This window comes from Telopea speciosissima, chromosome 7 (genome assembly GCF_018873765.1).
Source record: "Telopea speciosissima isolate NSW1024214 ecotype Mountain lineage chromosome 7, Tspe_v1, whole genome shotgun sequence".
NCBI classification, from domain to species: domain Eukaryota; kingdom Viridiplantae; phylum Streptophyta; class Magnoliopsida; order Proteales; family Proteaceae; genus Telopea; species Telopea speciosissima.
In genome coordinates, this window is record NC_057922.1 from 6173426 (window position 1) to 6194500 (window position 21075).

At 40.0% G+C, this 21075-nt stretch overlaps 1 protein-coding gene across 1 annotated transcript in view; it reads left to right on the plus strand.

The window, feature by feature from the left end:
* Positions 1–18521, plus strand: part of LOC122668160 (probable helicase MAGATAMA 3) — a 31446-nt gene extending 12925 nt beyond the window's left edge. The window contains exons 9-20 of the mRNA XM_043864754.1: positions 5482–5593; positions 5673–5778; positions 6720–6817; positions 6903–7016; positions 7092–7184; positions 13272–13325; positions 15742–15800; positions 15892–15976; positions 16101–16469; positions 17636–17758; positions 17865–17954; positions 18031–18521. Coding sequence (XP_043720689.1) covers positions 5482–5593; positions 5673–5778; positions 6720–6817; positions 6903–7016; positions 7092–7184; positions 13272–13325; positions 15742–15800; positions 15892–15976; positions 16101–16469; positions 17636–17758; positions 17865–17954; positions 18031–18240 — 1513 coding nt within the window. The 3' untranslated portion in view covers positions 18241–18521. The remainder of the gene's footprint in view (positions 1–5481; positions 5594–5672; positions 5779–6719; positions 6818–6902; positions 7017–7091; positions 7185–13271; positions 13326–15741; positions 15801–15891; positions 15977–16100; positions 16470–17635; positions 17759–17864; positions 17955–18030) is intronic.
* The last annotated feature ends 2554 nt before the right edge of the window (positions 18522–21075 follow it).

The window sequence follows — 21075 nt, forward strand, 5'->3', positions numbered from 1 at the left end:
TTCTTGGACCGTGACACTTCAATTCCTAAAAAATACCTCAAGGGACCCAAATCTTTAATCTCAAACTGTTGAGCCAAGTAGGACTTCAGTCTAGCTAACTCAACACTGTCATTACCAGTCACAATAATGTCATCAACATAGACTATAAGGGCTGTAATGGTGCCATTACCACTCCGGGTAAATAAGGTATGGTCAGCTTGACTTTGAGAGTATCCATTCTTCAGAATAGCCTGCCTGAACTTCTCAAACCATGCTTTTGGAGACTGTTTAAGACCATATAAAGCCTTCTTGAGGAGACACACCTTGCCTTCAGCTGAAGGGAACTTGAAGCCAGGAGGAGGTTGTATGTATACTTCCTCCTCTAAGTCACCATGGAGGAACGCATTCTTCACATCCAACTGGAATAGGGGCCAATCCCTATTGGCTGCCAATGATAAGAGAACCCGAATAGAATTGTGTTTAGCTACAGGAGCAAATGTCTCCTGATAATCAATCCCATACACTTGACTATAACCTTTGGCTACCAATCTTGCCTTGTACCTCTCAAGCACATCGGACCTATACTTGATTGTATAGACCCACCGCATCCGATGGACTCTTCCCCTGGGAAGATCTACTAATTTCCAAGTACCATTCTTCTCAAGAGCCATCATTTCCTCAGACATGGCTTGCTTCCACTTTGGGTAGACATAGCTTCAATGAGATTCCTAGGAATGGAATCGAAGAAAGAGCAACAGTGAAAGCAAGACTTATGGGAGAGAGAGCATCATAGGAAACAAACTGGGAAATAGGGTTAGTACAAGCTCTCTTTCCTTTTCTAACAGCAATCGGAAGGTCTAAATCAGAAGGAGGAGAAGGGATATCACCTGAATGAGGTTGGTGGAGCTCAGGATGAGGATCCAAAGAGGGCTCTTGGCAGGTCTTCTGTCCTGTATTATGCAAGCCTTCACCTCTTTTGTATGTAATGTGGTAATCTTTCTGATTACCAGAACCATTTTCAACAACAACAGCTCCTTCTGTTTCATTGCTAGCATCATTACCTGAGTGGGTATCAGTATCAACAACAGCCCCTTCTTTGTGTTTCCCAATATCAAACAGAAACGGAGAAGTAGGCAAAGGTGGATAGAAAGGGATAGAAGCAGCCTCTTCATTTCCACTATTCTCCCCCTGAAGAGGATGATGAGAAGAAGTAAAGAAAGGAATAGATTCAAAGAAGGTAACATCTTTGGAGAGAAAAGTCCTTCTGGAAGAGGGATGGTAGCACTTATACCCCTTGGTAGAGGAGGAGTATCCAAGAAAAATACATTTGAGTACTTTGGGGTCAAGCTTAGTCCGAGCACATTTATTGACATGGACATAGCAGACACACCCAAACACCTTAGGAGGAAGAGAGAAAGCAGAAGTTTGGGGAGACAACAAGTCTATAGGGGATTTGGAGCCAAGAAGTTTAGAGGGCGTGCGATTGATTAAAAAAGCAGCAGTAAGAAGGGCTGCAGACCAAAAAGTCTTAGGAACATGCATGCCAAACAGGAGACTCCTAGTGATTTCCAACAGATGGCGATTTTTCCTTTCTGTCACCCCATTCTGTTGAGGGGTGTCAACACAGGCAACTTGATGGATAATGCCATGATCAGTAAAAAACTGTTTAAGCCCCCCCATACATATACTCCCCTCTTTTATCAGAACGAACAATTTGAATGCGAGTACGAAACTAGGTACAAATGAGCTGATAAAAATTTTTAAAGGCATCATAAATATCACTTTTTTGTTTCATCAAGTAGGTCCAAGTGGACCGGGAATAGTCATCAACAAAGGAAACAAAATAACGATAGCCAGACAGAGAAGTAGTGGGAGAGGGTCCCCAAACATCAGAGTGCACAATATGGAAAGGAACATCAGATCTATGACCATGATAAGGATAAGGAGAACGACAATGTTTGGCAAATAAACAGGGTTCACACTTAAACACATGGGAAGAAGGAATGGAAGAAAACAGGTGGGGTAATTTTACCCTCATAATACCAAAAGAAGGGTGACCCAAACGCTGATGCCACAACATCATAGAGTCAACATTACTATTGTCATTACGCCCACATACATATGATTGAGCAGTCGTAAGAGAAGATGGACCTGTATCAAGAAGGTAGAGTCCCTTTTCCTCACGGCCTCTGCCAATTACCCTCTTTGTCACCAAATCCTGAAAAACACAATGAGACTAACAATTCAAGGATTTGGTTAGATGGCTCACAGATAGGAGATTAGTATGACACTAAGGAACATGTAGAATAGAGTCAAGAGAGAGAGATGAAGTAACACGGACACTACCTTTACCAGAAATGGAAGAATAGGAACCATCAACAACTCTAACCTTTTCCTGACCATAATAGGTAGAGTAAGAGTCATAACACTGAGATATGCCGGTCATATGGTCAGTGGCTCCAGAGTCAATGACCCACATAGAGGTAGTAGAAGGGCCAAATGTAGAGGCCTGTAAAGTGGAAGCTGGCAGTACACCAGTGTCTGTCTGTAGTCCATATGGAGGTCGCATAGGTGTATCCTCAGGCAACAAGGTGCATGCTCTGGCTCCCCCTCTTCCGCTGCCTGGTATACCAGGGGGATAACCATGAAGTGTCCAACATCTCTCTCGCGTGTGTCCAAACCTCCCACAGTGGTCACAGCGGAATCTATCTCTGTCATTTCCTTGGGGTGGACCCTGGCCTCTTCCACCAAGAGTTGACATAATGTAGGAATGAACAAAGAAAAGGAAATGATACTCAAATCCAATGGGGAGTATACTTCTCAACCCAAGAAAGAAGGCAGTCCAGCAGCCAAACAAAGTGAACACTTCTCAAATCCAATGGGGAGTACACTTCTCAACCCAAGAAAGAAGGCAGTCCAGCAGCCAAACAAAGTGAACAACTCAAAGATCACAGAAATGCAACACCACAACTGGAGAAGCTCAAACCACTTTCCTTATCAACACAAAGCAGTCCCACTTCGAAAGAAAAATATTCAACTCAAATGGGAAGACCACATTTAACCCAAATACAGAGACAAATCAGCAATCGATTCCACCACAAGAAAATGTACTATGTTCACCTTAGCTTCACTCCATAACAATCAAGAACACTCAAATAAAGTACTCCAACCAACAGCAACCATGCAACACACCACAAGGCTGTATAGGTGAAACAAAGAGGTAAACCAGAAGCTGTAAAGAAGAGAACTATGTTCTACAATCATTCCATATCACTAGCCGATTCCCTAAGGACCTTAAAGGATGCCTCTGGGCGATTCTAACAAGCCTGCTCCCACTGTAAAATATGTTGGAATAAGGGAGAATTGAAAGAAAGAAAGAAAATGCTGGTGGTACTGTAGCAGCAGCACAAACATGAGTTGCAGGTCTTGAGCTTTCTCCCTTTGCAACCAGGCTTTTGGAAGCATGAAAGAGGAGCCTAAGGCGACTCCAATGAACCAAGATTGGACTTGAACAAACGTAGGGTGAAGAAGAGACAAGCTATACACGAGAAGTCGGCGGTAACCCAGTCTGAACTTTCCTTTGTTGATTTGGGATTTAAATAGTCAAATCTTCACCTGAATACCTCTGTTGGTGTTTCCATAGTCTTCATCTAGACATATGGCATGATTCCTTCAAAGTTTTTCACATATCAGCCCCTTCCTTGGAACCCCTTTGTAACCTAGGGTTCCAAAGAGAGGGAGAGAAGAAGGAGAGCAAGTAGAACGACTCTCAAACCAGAATCAGAGAAAGCTCTGATACCAAGTTGAGATTTAGGTAATGGATGTAAGGTAAGAAAGAAGAAGAAGAGAAGAGGACGATGAAGAAATGGAGAGAAAGAGAATTCGGTGGAAAGTTGTGTGTATTAGAGAATGTCTCTCACACACCTATATTACTTCACTAATGAGAATAGAACAAATTACATACTCCTCCCTAGGGAGGTAAAAGGGAAAAAGAGAATTACAATATAAGGCAACTAGTAAACTAACTAGTCCGTAAAATACCCTTACAACATATAAACTCTAACAGAGAAGACTCAAATAGAAGAGTACCAACAACCAAAACTAATGGGGCAGTAGCACCCAAAGGAGGGTCACGTCGAAGGCAACCAAGGGAGATCGTGGCAAGGTAGGTCGAGGCAGCAGGATCGAAGCAAGGGCGACCAAGGGGTCTCGGTGAAGCCAAGTGGTGGCAATGAGGTGCGGCGATCTGGGAGATCACGGTGAGGAGGGGATGACCAAGAGAGGTCGTGGCAGGTGAGCAACGGCAGCATAGGCGGTGGTGACACAGGCGGTGAGGTGCAGCGAAGGGATTGATGGCAGCAACGCAGGGGAGGAGACACCGCGGTGAGGCATCATGACCAAGAGAGGCGCGGAGAGAGAGCGGCGGCAGTAGCGTAGGGAAGGAGACCCCGCAGTGAGGCGCGGCAACCAAGGGAGTCGTGGTGAGTGAGAGGCAGCAGCAGCGCGGGGAAGGAAATCCCTTGGTGAGGCGCGGCGAGCGACCAAAGGGAGTCGTGGCAAGAAGCAGCGGCAGCAGCGCAGGGGAGGAGGTATCCTGCTGTGAGATGCTGCGACCGAGAGAGGTCGCAGTCGCGGTGAGGGAGCAGCGGCAAAGAACCCATCACGTCGACGGCTGTTCGACAACGATGCTGAACACTGTTCACCAGAAGAGACTGACGGTGGGAGAAGGCACAGTGAGGAGGCATGATGTTGTTAGTAAGGTTAGTGAGACATGGTTCAGGTCTAGTCTACCATGCTAGACGAGGTGGCTGGAGCCCCCACGGGCGGCGGCAGCCCCTGCAGAAAGGAACAATGCGAGAAAAGAGGAAAAGAAAACTTTCTAGGGTTTTGTGCTCTGATACCAAGTTGAGAATCAGAGGTTTAGGGAATGATTCAACTTGTCATTAATGACAGAGGTCTGCTTTATTTATAATGAAGCTACAACCCTAGCAAGGTAAAAAGGCAAAGTAAAGGTAAAACCCTAAAAGTAAGGTATGTTACATGGATCTCAACAAAAAGAAATATGAATCAAAGCAAATATAGATTGAACACTTTTGGGTGGTATAGAAAAGTGTAGAATCGATACCGTTTTGTGATATACTAGTTTATGGATAAGCAATTCTATTTGCAGTTTACACGTCTTATTTCGTGGAAATGCTATTAAAATGATACATTAGAGATTTGACAATTTTGTATTATTTTAAATCATCTAATATATGCTCTTGTTCCTATATGACCACTGATTGACTTGAGTACAACCAGAAAGTGCCCAGTCATGCCACTGTGTTTCAGTGATTTTTCTTATTGGTTTCTCTTACAAGTCCTTAAGAATTGTAGAACCTTCTGTATGGGCGATATCACTTTCCTGCCTATCAACGGTATGAGTGTATGACCCATCTAAGTTTTCATTTGAAACTAAAGTGGATTCTAATTGATTGTTATGTTCCTCTTGGCAATATCTAGGTACAATCACTGGATTCAAGCATCTCCCTGGTTGACTGGCACTAATCCTAGGGATGATATCATGCCAATTGACGGCGATGATGGTTTTTTCCCAACCACTGGCAATGATTTGGTAAGATTATTAACTGGTTTTCCTTTTCACAAAGGTGCTTTGAAGCTTCACATTTTTCAATATTCACTTTCTTGTACAGAAACCTGAAGTAGTTAACTCCAATCGCAAATATCGGGTGCGTGTGCTTGTTTGTGCTCCATCTAACTCTGCGCTAGATGAGATTGTGTTGCGCCTTCTGAACACTGGTATGAGTTTCTCAGTCCAGCATGACTTTATTGTCATTTCATCTTTCATCTTGTCATACTTGTTAAGGCATCCCTAGGCACTTTCTTGGGTCCAAGGTGACAACACGCCTTGCTCGATGCAAAAAAGGCAACTGCTTTGGATGCCTAGTCGTTGCCTTGTGGTCTTGTGACAGCACACCTTATTTGATATCAATTTTTTGGCACTTCATAAGTTTGTGTTGATTTATGTTTATTGCTTTATTTTTAATGAATATACTTTCGTTTTATCCTATGCTTTATTTATTATATGTTGGTTTTCTCATATTAGGTCATTACTAGCATAACTAAATCCTATTGTATTTTTGCTTCTATGTTGCATATAAACATAATTATATAAAATTATCATTCTTTTATTACATATACTGCACGCGTAGGGGACTTAGGCAACCTAGTAGCCTGGTTGCCTTAACAACTATGGTTGTGGAGCTTTTCTCTGTTTGCCTAGTTGCCTTAACTATGGTTGTGTAGCTTCTTCTCTGTGATTGTTTCTTTCTTTATCCCACACAATGGATGGAGAGAATATGAAAAGGCCTTTAAGAGATCAGAAATAAAGGATTTGTGGACCATTCTCTTCAACAAGAACCTAGGATGCTGATCTATGTCAAATTGTAAAGAGAAGCTCCTAGATTCTAGGTCATTATGGAAACCCTTGATCTCAAACTACTTCATTACATTCTTTTTTATTACACGACGCCAAACATATTCTCATGCATTCTATGTCAATCTTTCGGAAGTGTTGATCTAAAAATTACTTTATTACGTAATTTTATCATTTGCAATCAGTCATTGATTAGCTGCCTTGACTGCAATGGTGGATATTCAATTTCTTCCCTTAATTTTTCTAAGTGAAGCCTTTCTACCTACCCAAAAATGTTTACTTTTCTTTTTGAGTTATTTTTTAGGTATTCGTGATGAAAATGACCGTGCATATAACCCTAAGATAGTGCGAATTGGTCTAAGGCCACACCATTCTGTTCAAGCAGTCTCCATGGATTACCTGGTCTGTACTTGGCAACTGTCAATAACCACTAAACTTCACGACATTGTGCTTGAACCTATTTGATACGGATGGTTTTCTTCTATAGGTTGAACAAAAGCTTGCTGGTATGGACCATTCAATATCTGATACCCGGAAACATGGAGCTACAGGACAGGACCGGGACAGCATCCGTGCTTCGGTTCTTGATGAAGCAGCCATTGTAAGTGGCAACCTCACATGCATATTGATTTTTTACATCACTTTAATCTTCTTAGTGAGTTTCTGTGATTGGCAGGTGTTCTCCACCCTTAGTTTCAGTGGTTCACCTCTTTTCACCAAAATGAATCGCATGTTTGATGTTGTCATAATAGATGAAGCGGCTCAAGCTGTAAGCATTTTTTCTTTTTTATTACTCTTTGCAAATGGTAGTGAAGATTTCTGCTGCTTGTTGAGTTGATTTTTCTGTTACAATTCTGACCTGAGTGAGTGAATGGTTTTGTGGTGAAATTTTACCTGCATTAAAACCATATTCAACATGATGGAAAGTTGCTGTTGCCTTTTGTTGTACCTCCTTTTTTAATACTCAAGTTCCATAATAAACAATGGGATGTTTCTATTTTATCATGTCTTCCTGATGGTACCGTACTGGCAAGAGAAGTCTATAAATATAGTGCAATTTGGGAACCAACCTTCTTTTCTGTTTGAAGTAGATACTCATCAGCCTTTTGATGCAGTAGCACTTAACTATTTGGACCAGCATGACCGCGTTTGGAAACTCTAACCCAGACAGAACCGGTCCACCTGGGATTTTGGTCCAACAAGGGTTGGAAGTAGTTTATTTAGTATTTATTTATTTTTCATGTCTTTTATTTGCAATGTAGGATACATAGGAATAGACTACTTATTTTAAACTCTATTTAGAGATGGGTTAGGAGATGGAGTTCACATTCCAACTAGAATTCTTCTGATTTTTGCTATTTATACATTGTATTCCTACACTGGACAGCAGATTTGAATAAAGAAGATGTTGGGAGTTCAACGTGAGTGTGTGGTTGTGTGTTTCCTCTTCCCCCCTGCAACTCTTCTAAGTTTTTGTCCTCTCCTCTAACTGGCCCATCACCACCTTTACTTTGTAATGTCTCCATCTGCTGAGCTTTTACAAGAACTCCAAATGATTCAGATAACCCAGAAGCTGATCTTCAACCTTGTTACACTGTTCCTCTGGTAGGAAGCAATATGGTACATGTGTTATTTATCTCCCCTCCATTAGTCTTTACCTAGTTGGACATATGATGAAATCACTTGAGGCAATTATGGGAGTAGGGTACAGCTAATTTAGGGAAACTTGTGACACTGACACATGATTGGTATGTGAACTTGACCCTATTCCACAACATATTACCCAACTAGCACAAATTCCTTCTGAAAAAACTGATGTCAAATTTCCAGAAACTGTATAATTCTAAAATTAACAAACCACTGGAAGTTCTTTGAAAACTTTTGATCAGTCAATGGTAGCCTAATCCCAAAAATCCGATCTCTCAGATCGCTTGAACCTAGTGGTTGGAGTGCAGGTTGAAGGGAGTAACAGTGTATGTGATCTAAAATTTTTTAAATGGAGACATAGCAGGGTTGCAAATGTGTCAATCACCACCCTATAAGTAGCTCAGACGACTAGCTAATATTTATAATCCATATTCAATATGAGGGGATGCTCCTTTATATTTGTTAAACTGATAGTATTGTAACCACGATAGAGGGAGTCCCTCTATCGTGGACCAGTTTAGTTTGTTTATGTTTTTCCTTCTTTCTTTCCTAGTTGCACTAGGAGTGTTAGAGTGTTTTTATCTTAGGATTTATTCTGTCTTTTCCTAGTCTGAATAGGAAATCTCCTTGTACTTTGATTTCTATCTATAAATAAGATTGACGAGGGGGAGGCTGCTATTGGCTGTTAGCCTCTCTAGCAGCCTCCCATTCTTTCCCACATTCTCTTCTTCTTCTTTCCTCTGATTGCTTGTTTATATTCTGATATTTTCACATGGTATGAAAGCTTTAAACTAGTAATCATCCAATTACATTGCTGGTTTAAGAGTTTTTCAAAGTGTTATCTCGGTTTCTGGTTGCAGCAGCCCTTGCTGCCTATCTTTCATTCTCTGCCCTAGTTTATACTGGAATGAAGACAAACTAAGGCTCTTATATCTGCACCACTGATTTATGAATCTCAAGTCTGGTTCATCAAGTTATAAAGATCTATCCTATCGCAAACTGGGTTTCTTGAAGATTTTCAATCTGCAATTACTTTTTCTGCAGCCGCCTGATTCCTTTAAGATTCTGAGGACTACTTACTACTGCTACAAGCTATACACGATGGTACTATAGATCCAATCTGTGCTCCTGATTTTCTGCAATTAAGTTTCTTCTTGTGGCTGGCGGCTACTCTGTTTTCTTGGCAAATCTTCTACCATCAAGATTTGCATCTGTTATCTTCTCAGCCATCTGATTTTCCCAATCTTTTGGGAACTTTTCCTAAGGATACCAGGCTTCTTGGATCACAAATTCAGGTCCATCAGACCTGTAGTTTGTCTACTACTGATTCGTCACCTAAATCTGAGATTGAGGTGACTGTCTTGATCCTTATCTACTGCCGGCTGCTATATACTGCTACTGTTGTGCTGGGGCCATTTTTCTGTCCCTAGATTGAAGTTTTTCTTCTGAATCTTGCAGCTGTTAATGCTTCCTTTGATTCCTATTCTTCCTACCTGCATGATGGCTGATCCAAAGTGTCCAATAACAATGTTCATATTCAGATCACCAGCATCGAATTGAATGGTGTATCCAATTACATGTTATGGTCAAAGTCAGTTCTTGTATACATTAATTTAAAGGTATGATGAAATACCTCATTGATGATCCTCCCTGTTGATTCTAGGATCCTACTACACTTACTTCTCATGAAGATTGGATGCGTGAGAATTCCACACTCAAGATATGGTTGTGGAATAGTATTGGCCCTACTATCTCTGCCAATGTTATGTTTCATACCACTGCAAAGGGTGTTTGGAATGATTTGAAAGAAAGTTTCTCGCAAGAGATATTTCTTGAATTTATGAGTTGTATGAAAAGTTATTCAACTGTAAGCAGGATGATAAGACCTTGAATGAATAGTTCAGTAGTTAGAAGTGGATTATTAAAGAACTTCAGGTACACCAACCCCTTACTACTGATTTAGAGCAGTTAAAGTTACACCGTGCTGAATTTCATGTTGCCAAGTTCCTTGTTGGGCTGCACCCTGTTTATCAGTCTGTCAAAAGCTAGCTTCTAGCCTGTGAGAAAGTACCTTCGTTGAATGAAACATTCTCACGTCTTCAACACACAACTACTACTTCCAAAGTAGAACATTCACCATCTCTAAAAGACTTCAACTTTTACTGTTGGTTGAGGTCATGGTTCATCCTCCTCTAAACGAAGTCGTGACCAAGGGAGAGGCTGTGGCCATGGAACTGGTGGTCGTGGTACTGGTGGACAGTCCTTCGATATAAGTTCTCGTCATTGTTCCTATCGTGGTAAGCAAAATCATACTGTCGATACCTGTTGGGCTAAGCATGGCCGACTTGAATGGGTCAATGAATTGGTCAACGCTACTATGACTGATAATTCCACTGAGCGGTCACCTACTAGCTACTAAAGACACTTTATTTGCCTCTGGAGCTTCTTACTATTTCCATTCGTAAAGGTAAGCATGCATGTACCCAAAAGTGCTTGACTGTTTATCTTATTGAAAATTATGTGTCTATTTTTCATCTTCCTTCTCAGTTTCGTAATTTTAATTTTTCCCTCTCCACTAATTGTGTTCCTCAACATCACCGTGTCGCTTAGTTTATATGTCCATCTTTTTCCTTAAACCAGAGTATCTACGAACCTCGAATAAGTGGAAATACATTGGAAATTCATACACCACCGCCTGTAACAGGATTGCTAGTTGGCCCCTTTTAGCGATATCCCTTTCAAACATGTCAGCGATATCCCCTTCAAACATGAGTAGCAGACTTCTAGTTGAGAAAGTCGTTGATTCAAATAGGGCAACTCAAAATCACCAACCAAATCGGAAACTCAATCCTAAACTTCGGAGTGGAAGATAGCAGAAGGCGGGTTCTCTGGATGTTGGCAAACGGGCATGAAAAGGAGCATCGTTCCCTGCTGGAGATCCTTTACTAAAACCCTAGGAAAGCCACCTTTTCTTCATTTTGCTTTTCTGTCCAAGGCTCTTTCGGAGCGGAATGAATTCTGCTAATGTGTATGGAGTTTAGATGAAATCAGGGTGGACCTTAGGGCTGCTGTCTCTCATGCCACTGCGACACAGAAATGGAGGCGTTATTATCTCAAGGCACATCAACGCTAGTGGATTTACCTCCTGATAAGGACCTTGTAAAATGTCGTTGGGTGTGCAACATTAAATACAATCCCGATGGTATCGTTGAACGTTTCAATGCCAGGCTTGTTGCAAAGGGTACACTCAGACGTATGGTGTTGATTATTTTGAGACTTTTTCTCCTGCCGCCGGTCTGGATTTTGTTCATGATCTCATAGTTCTAGGGTCAATTTGGACTGGCTACTATATTAGATGGATATTGAAAATGTCTTCCTCTATGGTGATCTCTAGGAGGAAGTTTACATGGAGCAACCTCCTGGGTATATTGCTCAGAGGGAAAATTCTATCAAAGCCTACAAACTACACAAGGCTATCTATGGGTTGAAGCAATCCCCGAGACCGTTGTTTGACAAATTCAGCACTATTGTCACTCGTGGCTTTTCCCAATGTTATTCTGACCATTCAGTTTTTGTGCGACGCAAGGATTCCAAGATTCTAGTGATCGTTGTTTATGTAGATAATATAATTATCTCTGGGAATGATGTTTCAAGGATTACAGCAGTAAAATTGTATTTACATCAGCATTTTCAGATGAAGGACTTAGGTCCTTTTAGGTACTTCCTTGGAATTGAGGTATTGCGAATCAATCTGTTGTCACAAAGAAAGTATGTCTTAGATCTTTTATCTAAAACAGGTATGCAGTATGCTGGCTTCCAAACCTGCTGATACTCATATGAACCCTCACCCGAAACTTGGGACTAATGATGGTGAAGATCTTGAGGATAAACAACTTACAGAAGATTGTTGGGTAAACTCATTTATTTGACTGTTACTAGGCCAGATAAATCTTTTGATGTTGGTGTCGTCAGTCAATTTATGCAATCTCCCAAGAAATCTCATTGGGAGGCAGCTTGTTGCATCCTAAGATATCTGAAAGAGGCTCTAGGAAAATGGCTTATTTATAAATCTCATCAGAAAGTTGATCTAGTAGGGTTTTCTTATGCTGATTGGGCTGGTTCTACCAGTGATAGGAGGTCTACTACTGGATATTGTACCTTTGTTGGAGGTAACCTAATCGTTTGGCACAGCAAGAAGCAAGCAACTGTGGCTAGGTCCAGTGCTGAATCTGAGTATAGAGCTATGGCTCACATTGCTGCCGAACTTATGTGGTTTAAGTCTTTACTCCAAGATTTCGGGTTTCCAGTTACCTCTCGTATGAAGATGTTTTGTGATAATCAAGCTGCGAATCTGCGATCTATATTGCTAGCAATCCAATGTTCCACGAATGAACCAAACACATTGAAGTTGTCACTTTGTGCAGGATGTTGTCATGAAGAAACTACTGGTCACTCCGTTCGTCTCCTCTGCTGATCAACTTGGTGGCATGTTCTCTTAATCCTTTTTTCAGTCCAACATTCCGGAAGGATTGTTCCAAGCTGGGCATGGGTGATTTGTATGCTCTAGCTTGAGGGGGAGTGTTAAATCAATAGTGTTGTAACCACGACAGAGGGAGTCCCTCTATTGGGGACCAGTTTTAGTTTGTTTATGGTTTTACTTCTTTCTTTTCTAGTTGCGCTAGGTGTTTTTAGGAGTGTTTTTATCTTAAGATTTATTCTCTTTGTCTTTTCCTAGTCTGAATAGGAAATCTCCCTTGTACTTTGTTTTCTACCTATGAATAAGATTGAAGAGGGGGAGGCTGCTATCGGTTGTTACCTCTGTAGCAGCCTTCCATTCTCTCCCACATTCTCTTCTTCTTTTGTCTGATTGCTTTTATATTTTGATATTGTCACAATAATAATCAGTCAGAACGTTCAGACTGTTAGATTACCAACTGCCAGGCTAGAACAGGCTGATGTCCATGTCTGGTTTTCAATGTGTGATATAAACAGTACCAAGTCATCTGAAAATAAATCATGGGTATAGTCTTCATCGTTTTTCCTTTATTTATTTTCCATTCTGTTACTTTTACCACTCTAAATATTCTATGCCAATATATGATGAACTGGTTGTCCCTAGTCTCTGTTGAACGATGTTGAAACATTGATTTTAGTCTAATTTATCCTTAGGTTTTCTTAATCGTTCGTTGTTTTGTATTTATATAAACAGGTGGAACCAGCCACTCTTGTTCCATTAGCTAGTGGATGCAAACAAGTATTTCTGGTATGTTCTTGTGCTTTTTTTTTCTCAAAGGTTGCAAACTATATATATGTAATGTTGTAAACTATCTTATGCATTATAGATGATGAAGTTATGTGTGCAATTTTAATGTGAAGGATCAAAATAATCACTACATTTTGATCTATTCTAGTAGATACTCATGGGTTTTTGACATGACCATAAGATTTCTATAGTTGCCCATTCAACCTGACCACTATTTATCATTTTTATACATATTTGTAGCTAGGCAACAAAGGCCATTGTTTTCACCAGTGAGGAGTGATATGGTGCATGTTAGAGTAGTAAAAGGACCAGTGGGAGTCTAGAGGAAGATGACAAATGTTGAAGAGTTAAGCAGAGCCATGAATACTTTTTGATTTAACAGCCAATATGGCCTTAAAAAGCCTGGAACAATGCAACGGGACTTGTATAACCAATCCCAAATGGTTGAACACCAACTGTTAGCTGTTAGTCTGAGCGTGTTTTCATCACCTAATACTTCTTGCCAACTTTCCCCTGTACATGCATTTTTTTAAATGTATTTTTTTAGCAAGGAAATGCTTTTTTTTGTTATAGCTGTCTTTTTGCTCACATGTAGATCAATAGGACATGTGATGTGTTATGTCAGGTTTTTCCTTTTTAGTGTTGGTTATATAACCCATTAGTTATAACTACTTGAGTGCCCAGCCCAGCAAAAATTGCCTCATATCTTACCATGGCATATACCGAATGAATGTAGTGGATCAGCTTTCCCACCCACCCACACCCCCCCCCCCTTGACTGGTGACATTTTAATTTGTGTATGCGAATGGATGAAATGCTTGAAACAATCTTAAGAATTGATATTAAATGATTCATGATCATTGTGATGCATGCATTATCTTGTGAACATTTCAGTCTTCGGTCATTCAGTATGTGTCTCCAAAGAGAAGGAATAGGGGGGGGGGGGGGGGAGAGGGAGAGAGAGCGGTAGCCTATGAGAGAAGAAACAAGGGACAGAAAGGGGGCGGTATCCAAAGAAAGTAGGGGAGAGAAAGGGGGGCTTGGCTTCACACCTACTTGGATTCACTCCAAGGTTTGCAGAGAATCACTCGTGGTGCAAGAGAATGGGAGAAGATCTCACAAGTTCCAGCATATTTTCATTGGCTTTCATTCCAGTATTTATAGTCTTTTAAAACCCAAAATAAAAAATAGAAATAGCTCCCTAATAACTACATCTTTGGTGATAACTTCTTAATAACTACTCCACTTGGTATTACAACATTAGTTCATAATAGCTTGATATCCAATAAAATAAAATACAACAAAATAAAACAAACTACACATAAGTAAACAGAAATATGCATCCACACAATTTAGTAAGGGACATCTAGCCACAATGAAGTGGCTGTGTACGTCTGCATCTACGTCTCCTCTAATATGCCCTAAATCCCTGAGTGATGTCCTCGTCACCAAGGAAACCAATGACTAAGAGATGACAAAACGAGGTTCTGTTTCTAAATTTAGTTAGATTAGTGATAATTGCAGCTTCACTTTTAAGTCTTGAATTAACATCATTTTAATCCAATTAATTTAATAAGACAACAGTCAATTTGAATTTTCTTTTATCAAGGGAGACAGCACTAACAGCAAACTGAAAGGAAAAGGTGCATTATTCTTTTCTTTTTTTCTAAAAAAAAATTTGAAACTCATTCACCATGGTACTTGCCCAGTCAAAAAAACCAAAGAAGATGACCAACATGAGGTCTAGACAAACAAAATATTGAAGTGAAAACCGAGTAAAATCCTAATCTTTTATACTGATTTTACCTGTTAATATTCCTTTTACTTGGTTTTTTCCTGGAAACAAATGGAGCCTTAATTACTCTTAATTCCATTTATATGTAGCAACACTTATTGTTTCATTAAGAAAGTCTGTAAAATTGTAAGATACTTTTTTATATTCTAATTTATCTCATTCGTAGGTTTTAGATGTGTTCATCATCCTCTATGAATGTTTACCAAAAAAAAAAAAAAAAAATCATCCTCTATGAATGAGTTAATTACCCTTAACTTTCTATGTAATGTAGTAGAATTTTTATTGTTTTAGGAGAAAATATATTAGTAATTTTGTCTAGGGAAAAAGGCGGCGGCCAGGTGGCGTGGCCCCTGCGCCAGTGTGGGGGGGGGGGCAATGGGGCGCTCGCACAGGCATCCAACAGGGGTGGGCCCACGGGGGTGGGGTGGTCATTTCATCCTCCTTGTGTCTAGGCACAGGGGCCACGTGACCTGACACCAATCCCCCACCCTTTTGTCTATTGCACTATGATGTTTTAAATGAATTTTTAATCTTATTAAATGTTTATTTGCCACTATAATTCTATTAGAACTGAGAAATTATTTGTGGTTTTTTTCTTATAATGCTGATGTTCAATTTTAGGTTGGTGATCCAGTTCAATTGCCAGCTACAGTAATTTCTCGTACAGCTGAGAGATTCGGGTAAAACTACATTCTGTGATCATGATATCTTTCAATTCACTGAATTAACTCATTTGATGCATTATATGTTGCTCAAATTGTTCTCTTGAAGATATGGCATGAGCATGTTCAAGAGGCTTCAGAGGGCTGGCTATCCAGTGCAGATGCTGAAAACTCAATACCGCATGCATCCTGAGGTTCTATCAGAAGTTTCAAAACTATTGTTGAAAAGACAAATTCACAGATTTATGCAGCCTTAAGTAATTTTCAGAGATGAATCGTTTTTCTTACTTGGTTTTTCATATCCATTTTTTCAAACAGATAAGAAGCTTTCCTTCTAGAGAATTCTACAATGATGCATTGGAAGATGGACCTGATGTCAAAGACCAGACTGAACGTTCATGGCATGAGTATCGCTGCTTTGCACCATTTTGTTTTTTTGATATAGAAGATGGAGTTGAATCCCAGCCCTCTGGGAGTGGCTCATGGGTTAATGTTGATGAGGTTGACTTTGTCCTGCTCATGTATCATAAATTGGTGACAAAATACCCAGAGCTCAGATCAAGTTCACGTATAGCGATTATATCCCCTTATAGGCATCAAGTGAAGCTCTTCCGCAAGCGGTTTTGTGATACGTTTGGGACTGAGTCTGATAAACTAGTGGATATAAACACTGTTGATGGGTTTCAGGTAATCTCTCTCTCTCTCTCTCTCTCTCTCTCTCTCTCAGAAAAGAGAAGGGCACAAAGCCCACTGGAGTCCCAAGAAGGGGTGCAAGAGGGCAGACATGCAGAGAAAATTAATTCAAAGTTACCTCCCTACTTGAACAGGCTTAACCAAATAAAAGGTCTTAAATCCCACTCCCACCCAATCCTACAACTAGGAATTAAAGAGGGGCCAATGCCCGTAGGGTGCTGATCCCTCCTGTGTACCCTTTCTCACCATTACACTGGTTCAACAGTTTTGTCATGAAGCACTACAGAGGCTTCCCTGTTCCTTGGCTCTAAAAGTTAAACTTGGTTAATTCTTCCAGTTTTCTAAACATATCTACAGCTTGAGAATCACTCCAGGTAAAATGCACCTGAAGAAGCTCACTTTGACAGCATGTTCAGTAGCCTCGCCTTGTCTCCTCTACAAAATTCAACTTTCTAACTTCATCTCCCATCCTGATCATGGTTAGAGTCAGATTACGTGGTCTTTTTATAGTGATCCCATCATCATCTGTCACTGGTTCTTTACTGTGTAGTCTCCCACGGCTGGCTCAAAAATGTAAGTGCTATTGAGAGACTTCATGCCTCCATGGAATCACAAAACCTATCCCTGTATCTTCGTCTGAAGTAATCCCTTGCCACCCTCAGAAGCTACTATCAAGGGATTGGATACCAGTGAGAGTACATCTTCCACGGGTGCCAACTTCTCTCTTTGGGGTGGAAGGGGGGTGGGAGGAGAAATGGATTCTTAGTTCTGGTTTCTATCATTATTGCAAATTTACCCTTGTTACCCAGGGATGAGAGAAATATTTGTTTAGTTTAAACATGTAACCCATCTAGGTTAACAGTTAACCATTTAGTTAATCCTAAGGATGGTCCTCCATTTGATGGGCCATCAATATATCTCCTTGGAAAATGCAACCCTGATTCTAATTTTTGGACTTCGCAAAAGAACATATAAATTGAGTAGTTAAGATCACCTAGACTCTTCTGGCCCAAGGAGATCTTGGAAACCTCATCATATAGCTGGTCCCACCTGCACATTAACCATGCCTGCAGCTGTTTCCTTGGTTGGCAATTGTTATCCACACTACGATTTGTCTTGATTTTAAGTGTATGATATATGACCTTTTTTCTCCTTTACAGGGGCGGGAAAAGGATGTTGCAATCTTTTCATGTGTTAGGGCTAGCAGTGATAAAGGCATTGGGTTCTTAGCTGACTTCCGGCGGATGAATGTTGGCATTACTAGAGCAAGATCTTCCATTTTGGTAGGGCATTGTTTCCGGTTAAATTGTTTCACATGAGCATTGGTTTGAATCCCATTTGCTTTAAATTTCGACGGTTTATATAATGAGGAATTGGTGTGCCCCCAAGGTGGTTGGTTCTGCATCAACATTGAAGCGAGGAGATAAACATTGGCGCAACCTTGTAGAGAAAGCTGAAAAGCAAAACGGTCTCTTTAAGGTAAAAACCTTTTCTTTCTGATCTGCTGTAATTCCTGTTTCTTACAAAATCTATTAACAATGACTTCTTGTTGCAGGTCTCAAAGCCGTATGCTTCATTTTTCAGTGACAATAACTTGAAAATTATGGAAGTGAAGGTCAAATCTACGATTGAGTCATTGGAAGACCAGCTGGATGAGATGGAAAATAATGCAATTATCTATGGTAATCCTACAGGTGAAGGTGAGCAAGGAAATATGGAGGATGAAGACTACGGAGATGGAGAAGCAGGCTTTGATGAGGACTAATTCCATACAAAATTATGTTGTTTAGCCTTCATGGTTGGTTTGGTTGGCCAAGCACTTCACAAATAGATGATGGTGGGTGGGGATTTTGAGAAATGTTTTAGCAAAAGGAGGGGTGACGAGAAAGAACTACAGCTGCTATCTGCAAGCTTTGCCTTCTTTGTGTAACATCATTGAATTCATCAAAGGGTAGTCCAAATAGGAAAGGCCATGAACTGTGGCTTAAGAAATTGTGAAGTTATTTTATGTTGGGGATAGTAGCGAAATCCCACTTTTGTATTTTTTTTTTTAAAATCCATTGAATTTATCTTGGTGAAAGAATCACGTCTTCTACAGGGTGATGCTTATATACCAAGGACAAATGTTTCTGAGAGAGGATTTGAGCTATAAGCGTTGTATGAATAATAGTCATGGAAGATATCTGTTAGCAAAAGCGTGCTTAAAATGGACCTTTTTTTTACCATTTTAAATATATTTTGTTGTTTCCCAAACATACGGGAAAAAATGGCAAACAGTAAGCATTTTCGTTTTAAACGCATTTAAACACGTTTTTGTTTTTCGGCATTTTTTAAGACGTTGGATTTGTTGAACAATGGTTTACTTAATTGACAATAGCTCTCTCTCTCCCGAACTCTGATCAACTTGATACTTTCAGTGATGTAAAGATGATTCGAATGGCTACATTTTTCATAATATCACTTTCAACTTAAGGTCAATGCACGAACATTGAAATTAGAAGCATGTATTTTGAATAAAATTTTCTTAATTTATATGAGAATGATGCCGCTTTTTTATTCCTTTTTTTAAATATAAACATTTGAAATTCATATTGTTCGTTTTTCATTTTTTACTGTTCTTTGTTTTATTTGATTGTCTGTTTGCAATTTTTTATTTTTTAAAACTCGTACCATAAGACTACGTGTTTTTATTGTTCCCATTTTTGCTAATTATGTATCTGACTCAAGGATTTGGTATTCTTTGTTGGAGGCACTTGCTGTTTTGGACTCACCATCATGTGATTAAAAATTCTTTATCAGATTAGTTGGATTGTAAAATCTGTTGATGTATCAAACAGGGCCAGTTTGATCCACCATAACAAATGCTTTGTTGTCCCCCCACCCCAACCCACTTCAAGAGATCATGCTTTACACCATGGACGGGCTACATTATAAGAGAAAGGAGGCAAGAGAGGGAGAGGGGAGGCACATTTTGTGGAAAGTGAAGGCAGGAGGAGCAATCTCTTGACCTCTTGAGACTCCACAACTGACTACAAGGTACAAACCAAATGTAGTAGCAATTGCCTTCAATACTTTCGGTTATTTTCTCTTTTTCATATAATTGCTCTTATTTATATTATTAAGCTTTGGGGCCAATGTCCATTCATGTAAGAAACTAAGTCAACACTTGAGCACATGGTTCTAGTGCACGGTATTGGATCGGGTATCAATCACTTGCAAAACCGATACACTAACGATACAATATCGAAACCGATCGGTTGTATCAGACAAAATTACCCTTGAATGGCTGCATCTCCTTAAAAATGAATTTTTTGATCATTTTACCCCTTGTCCGTACCGTGTCACTGATACAGTATCGGCACAATATCGGGATTGACTACATGTAAAACTGGTACGTATTGCCCGATACGATACCGATACTTAGAACCATGCTTAAGCAGTTAGATAGGAGCATGAGAATTGAGTATTCCTATCCAACAATTTATATTTATTTTTTATGCCTTAAAGCTTTTACTTCACTGAGAGGAATCTTTGTTTGGATCAGCCAATTTGGGACAATACAGGTTAGTATTCTTTGTGAACAATTTGACCTACATTATCGATCTTAAAATCCCTGCATACAAAATTACTAGTTTGGGCAGGAGAAAACCTTCACAGTTCTCAATTGCATATCTGGAAGAAAGGTTTCTGGGTCTGTTACCTTATCTTGATTCTTGCTCCGTCATTTTATGATAATTCGTGTCAAATTCATCAGAAGTTGTGGGTTTTGTTTCCTCTATATTTATAAGGATTTTGCTACTAAATTTCTAGTTGTGGAGCAGTAAACTAACAGCCTCGATTTTCAGTCTGCAACCCTAGAGGAGAACCTCGGATGGGTCTCTTATCAGGGTTTAAAACCCGGAATTGGTATCTGTGTCGGCTTAAATCTGCCTTGAAATTGGGATATTCCAGGCATCTAGGGTTCGGGACGAGCTGATCAAGGAGAATCAAGATCAGGAACAAGATTGGCCTCGGCGGATTCCAATCCGAACTGATCTGGATCAGCCGTAATTGGCCAAAATCCGATCAGATTCTTAAAACCTTGGTCTTTTTGGACGCTTTTACTTGGCACAAGCAATCTGATGCTGAATTTTATTTGTGCAGAATATTTTTTGACCAGATGGCCCAAATATGAAATACCCGCTGTAGGAATGGCTCCTTTAGTGCTTAAATTTTGGGGTTCGACAGTGTTATTAGTTTTAACCCAATCTGTTTTTCTCAGATGGATAACACTGGATTTCTAGGGTTGAAGCAGAATCTGACTAAAGCATTCTGAACCGGAATGAAATTGGATGGTCCCGATTCAGACGACGACAACCAGCATTCAGTGCCTTAATACATAAAATGAGAAATATCTTCACATTAGGTTAACACTCATCAGACTTGCCATCTTATACTAAAGTCATTTCACTTCCTTGCCATCCAATTGTTTCTTCACCCACATTAAGTAGTCAGGCTAGAATTAGATAAGGGGGCTGACTTGTATATGATTTTACCATTAAAAGATGCAAATTTTTTACCATTACAATTCTGTTATTTGGGACTTCCAAGCAACCAGAAT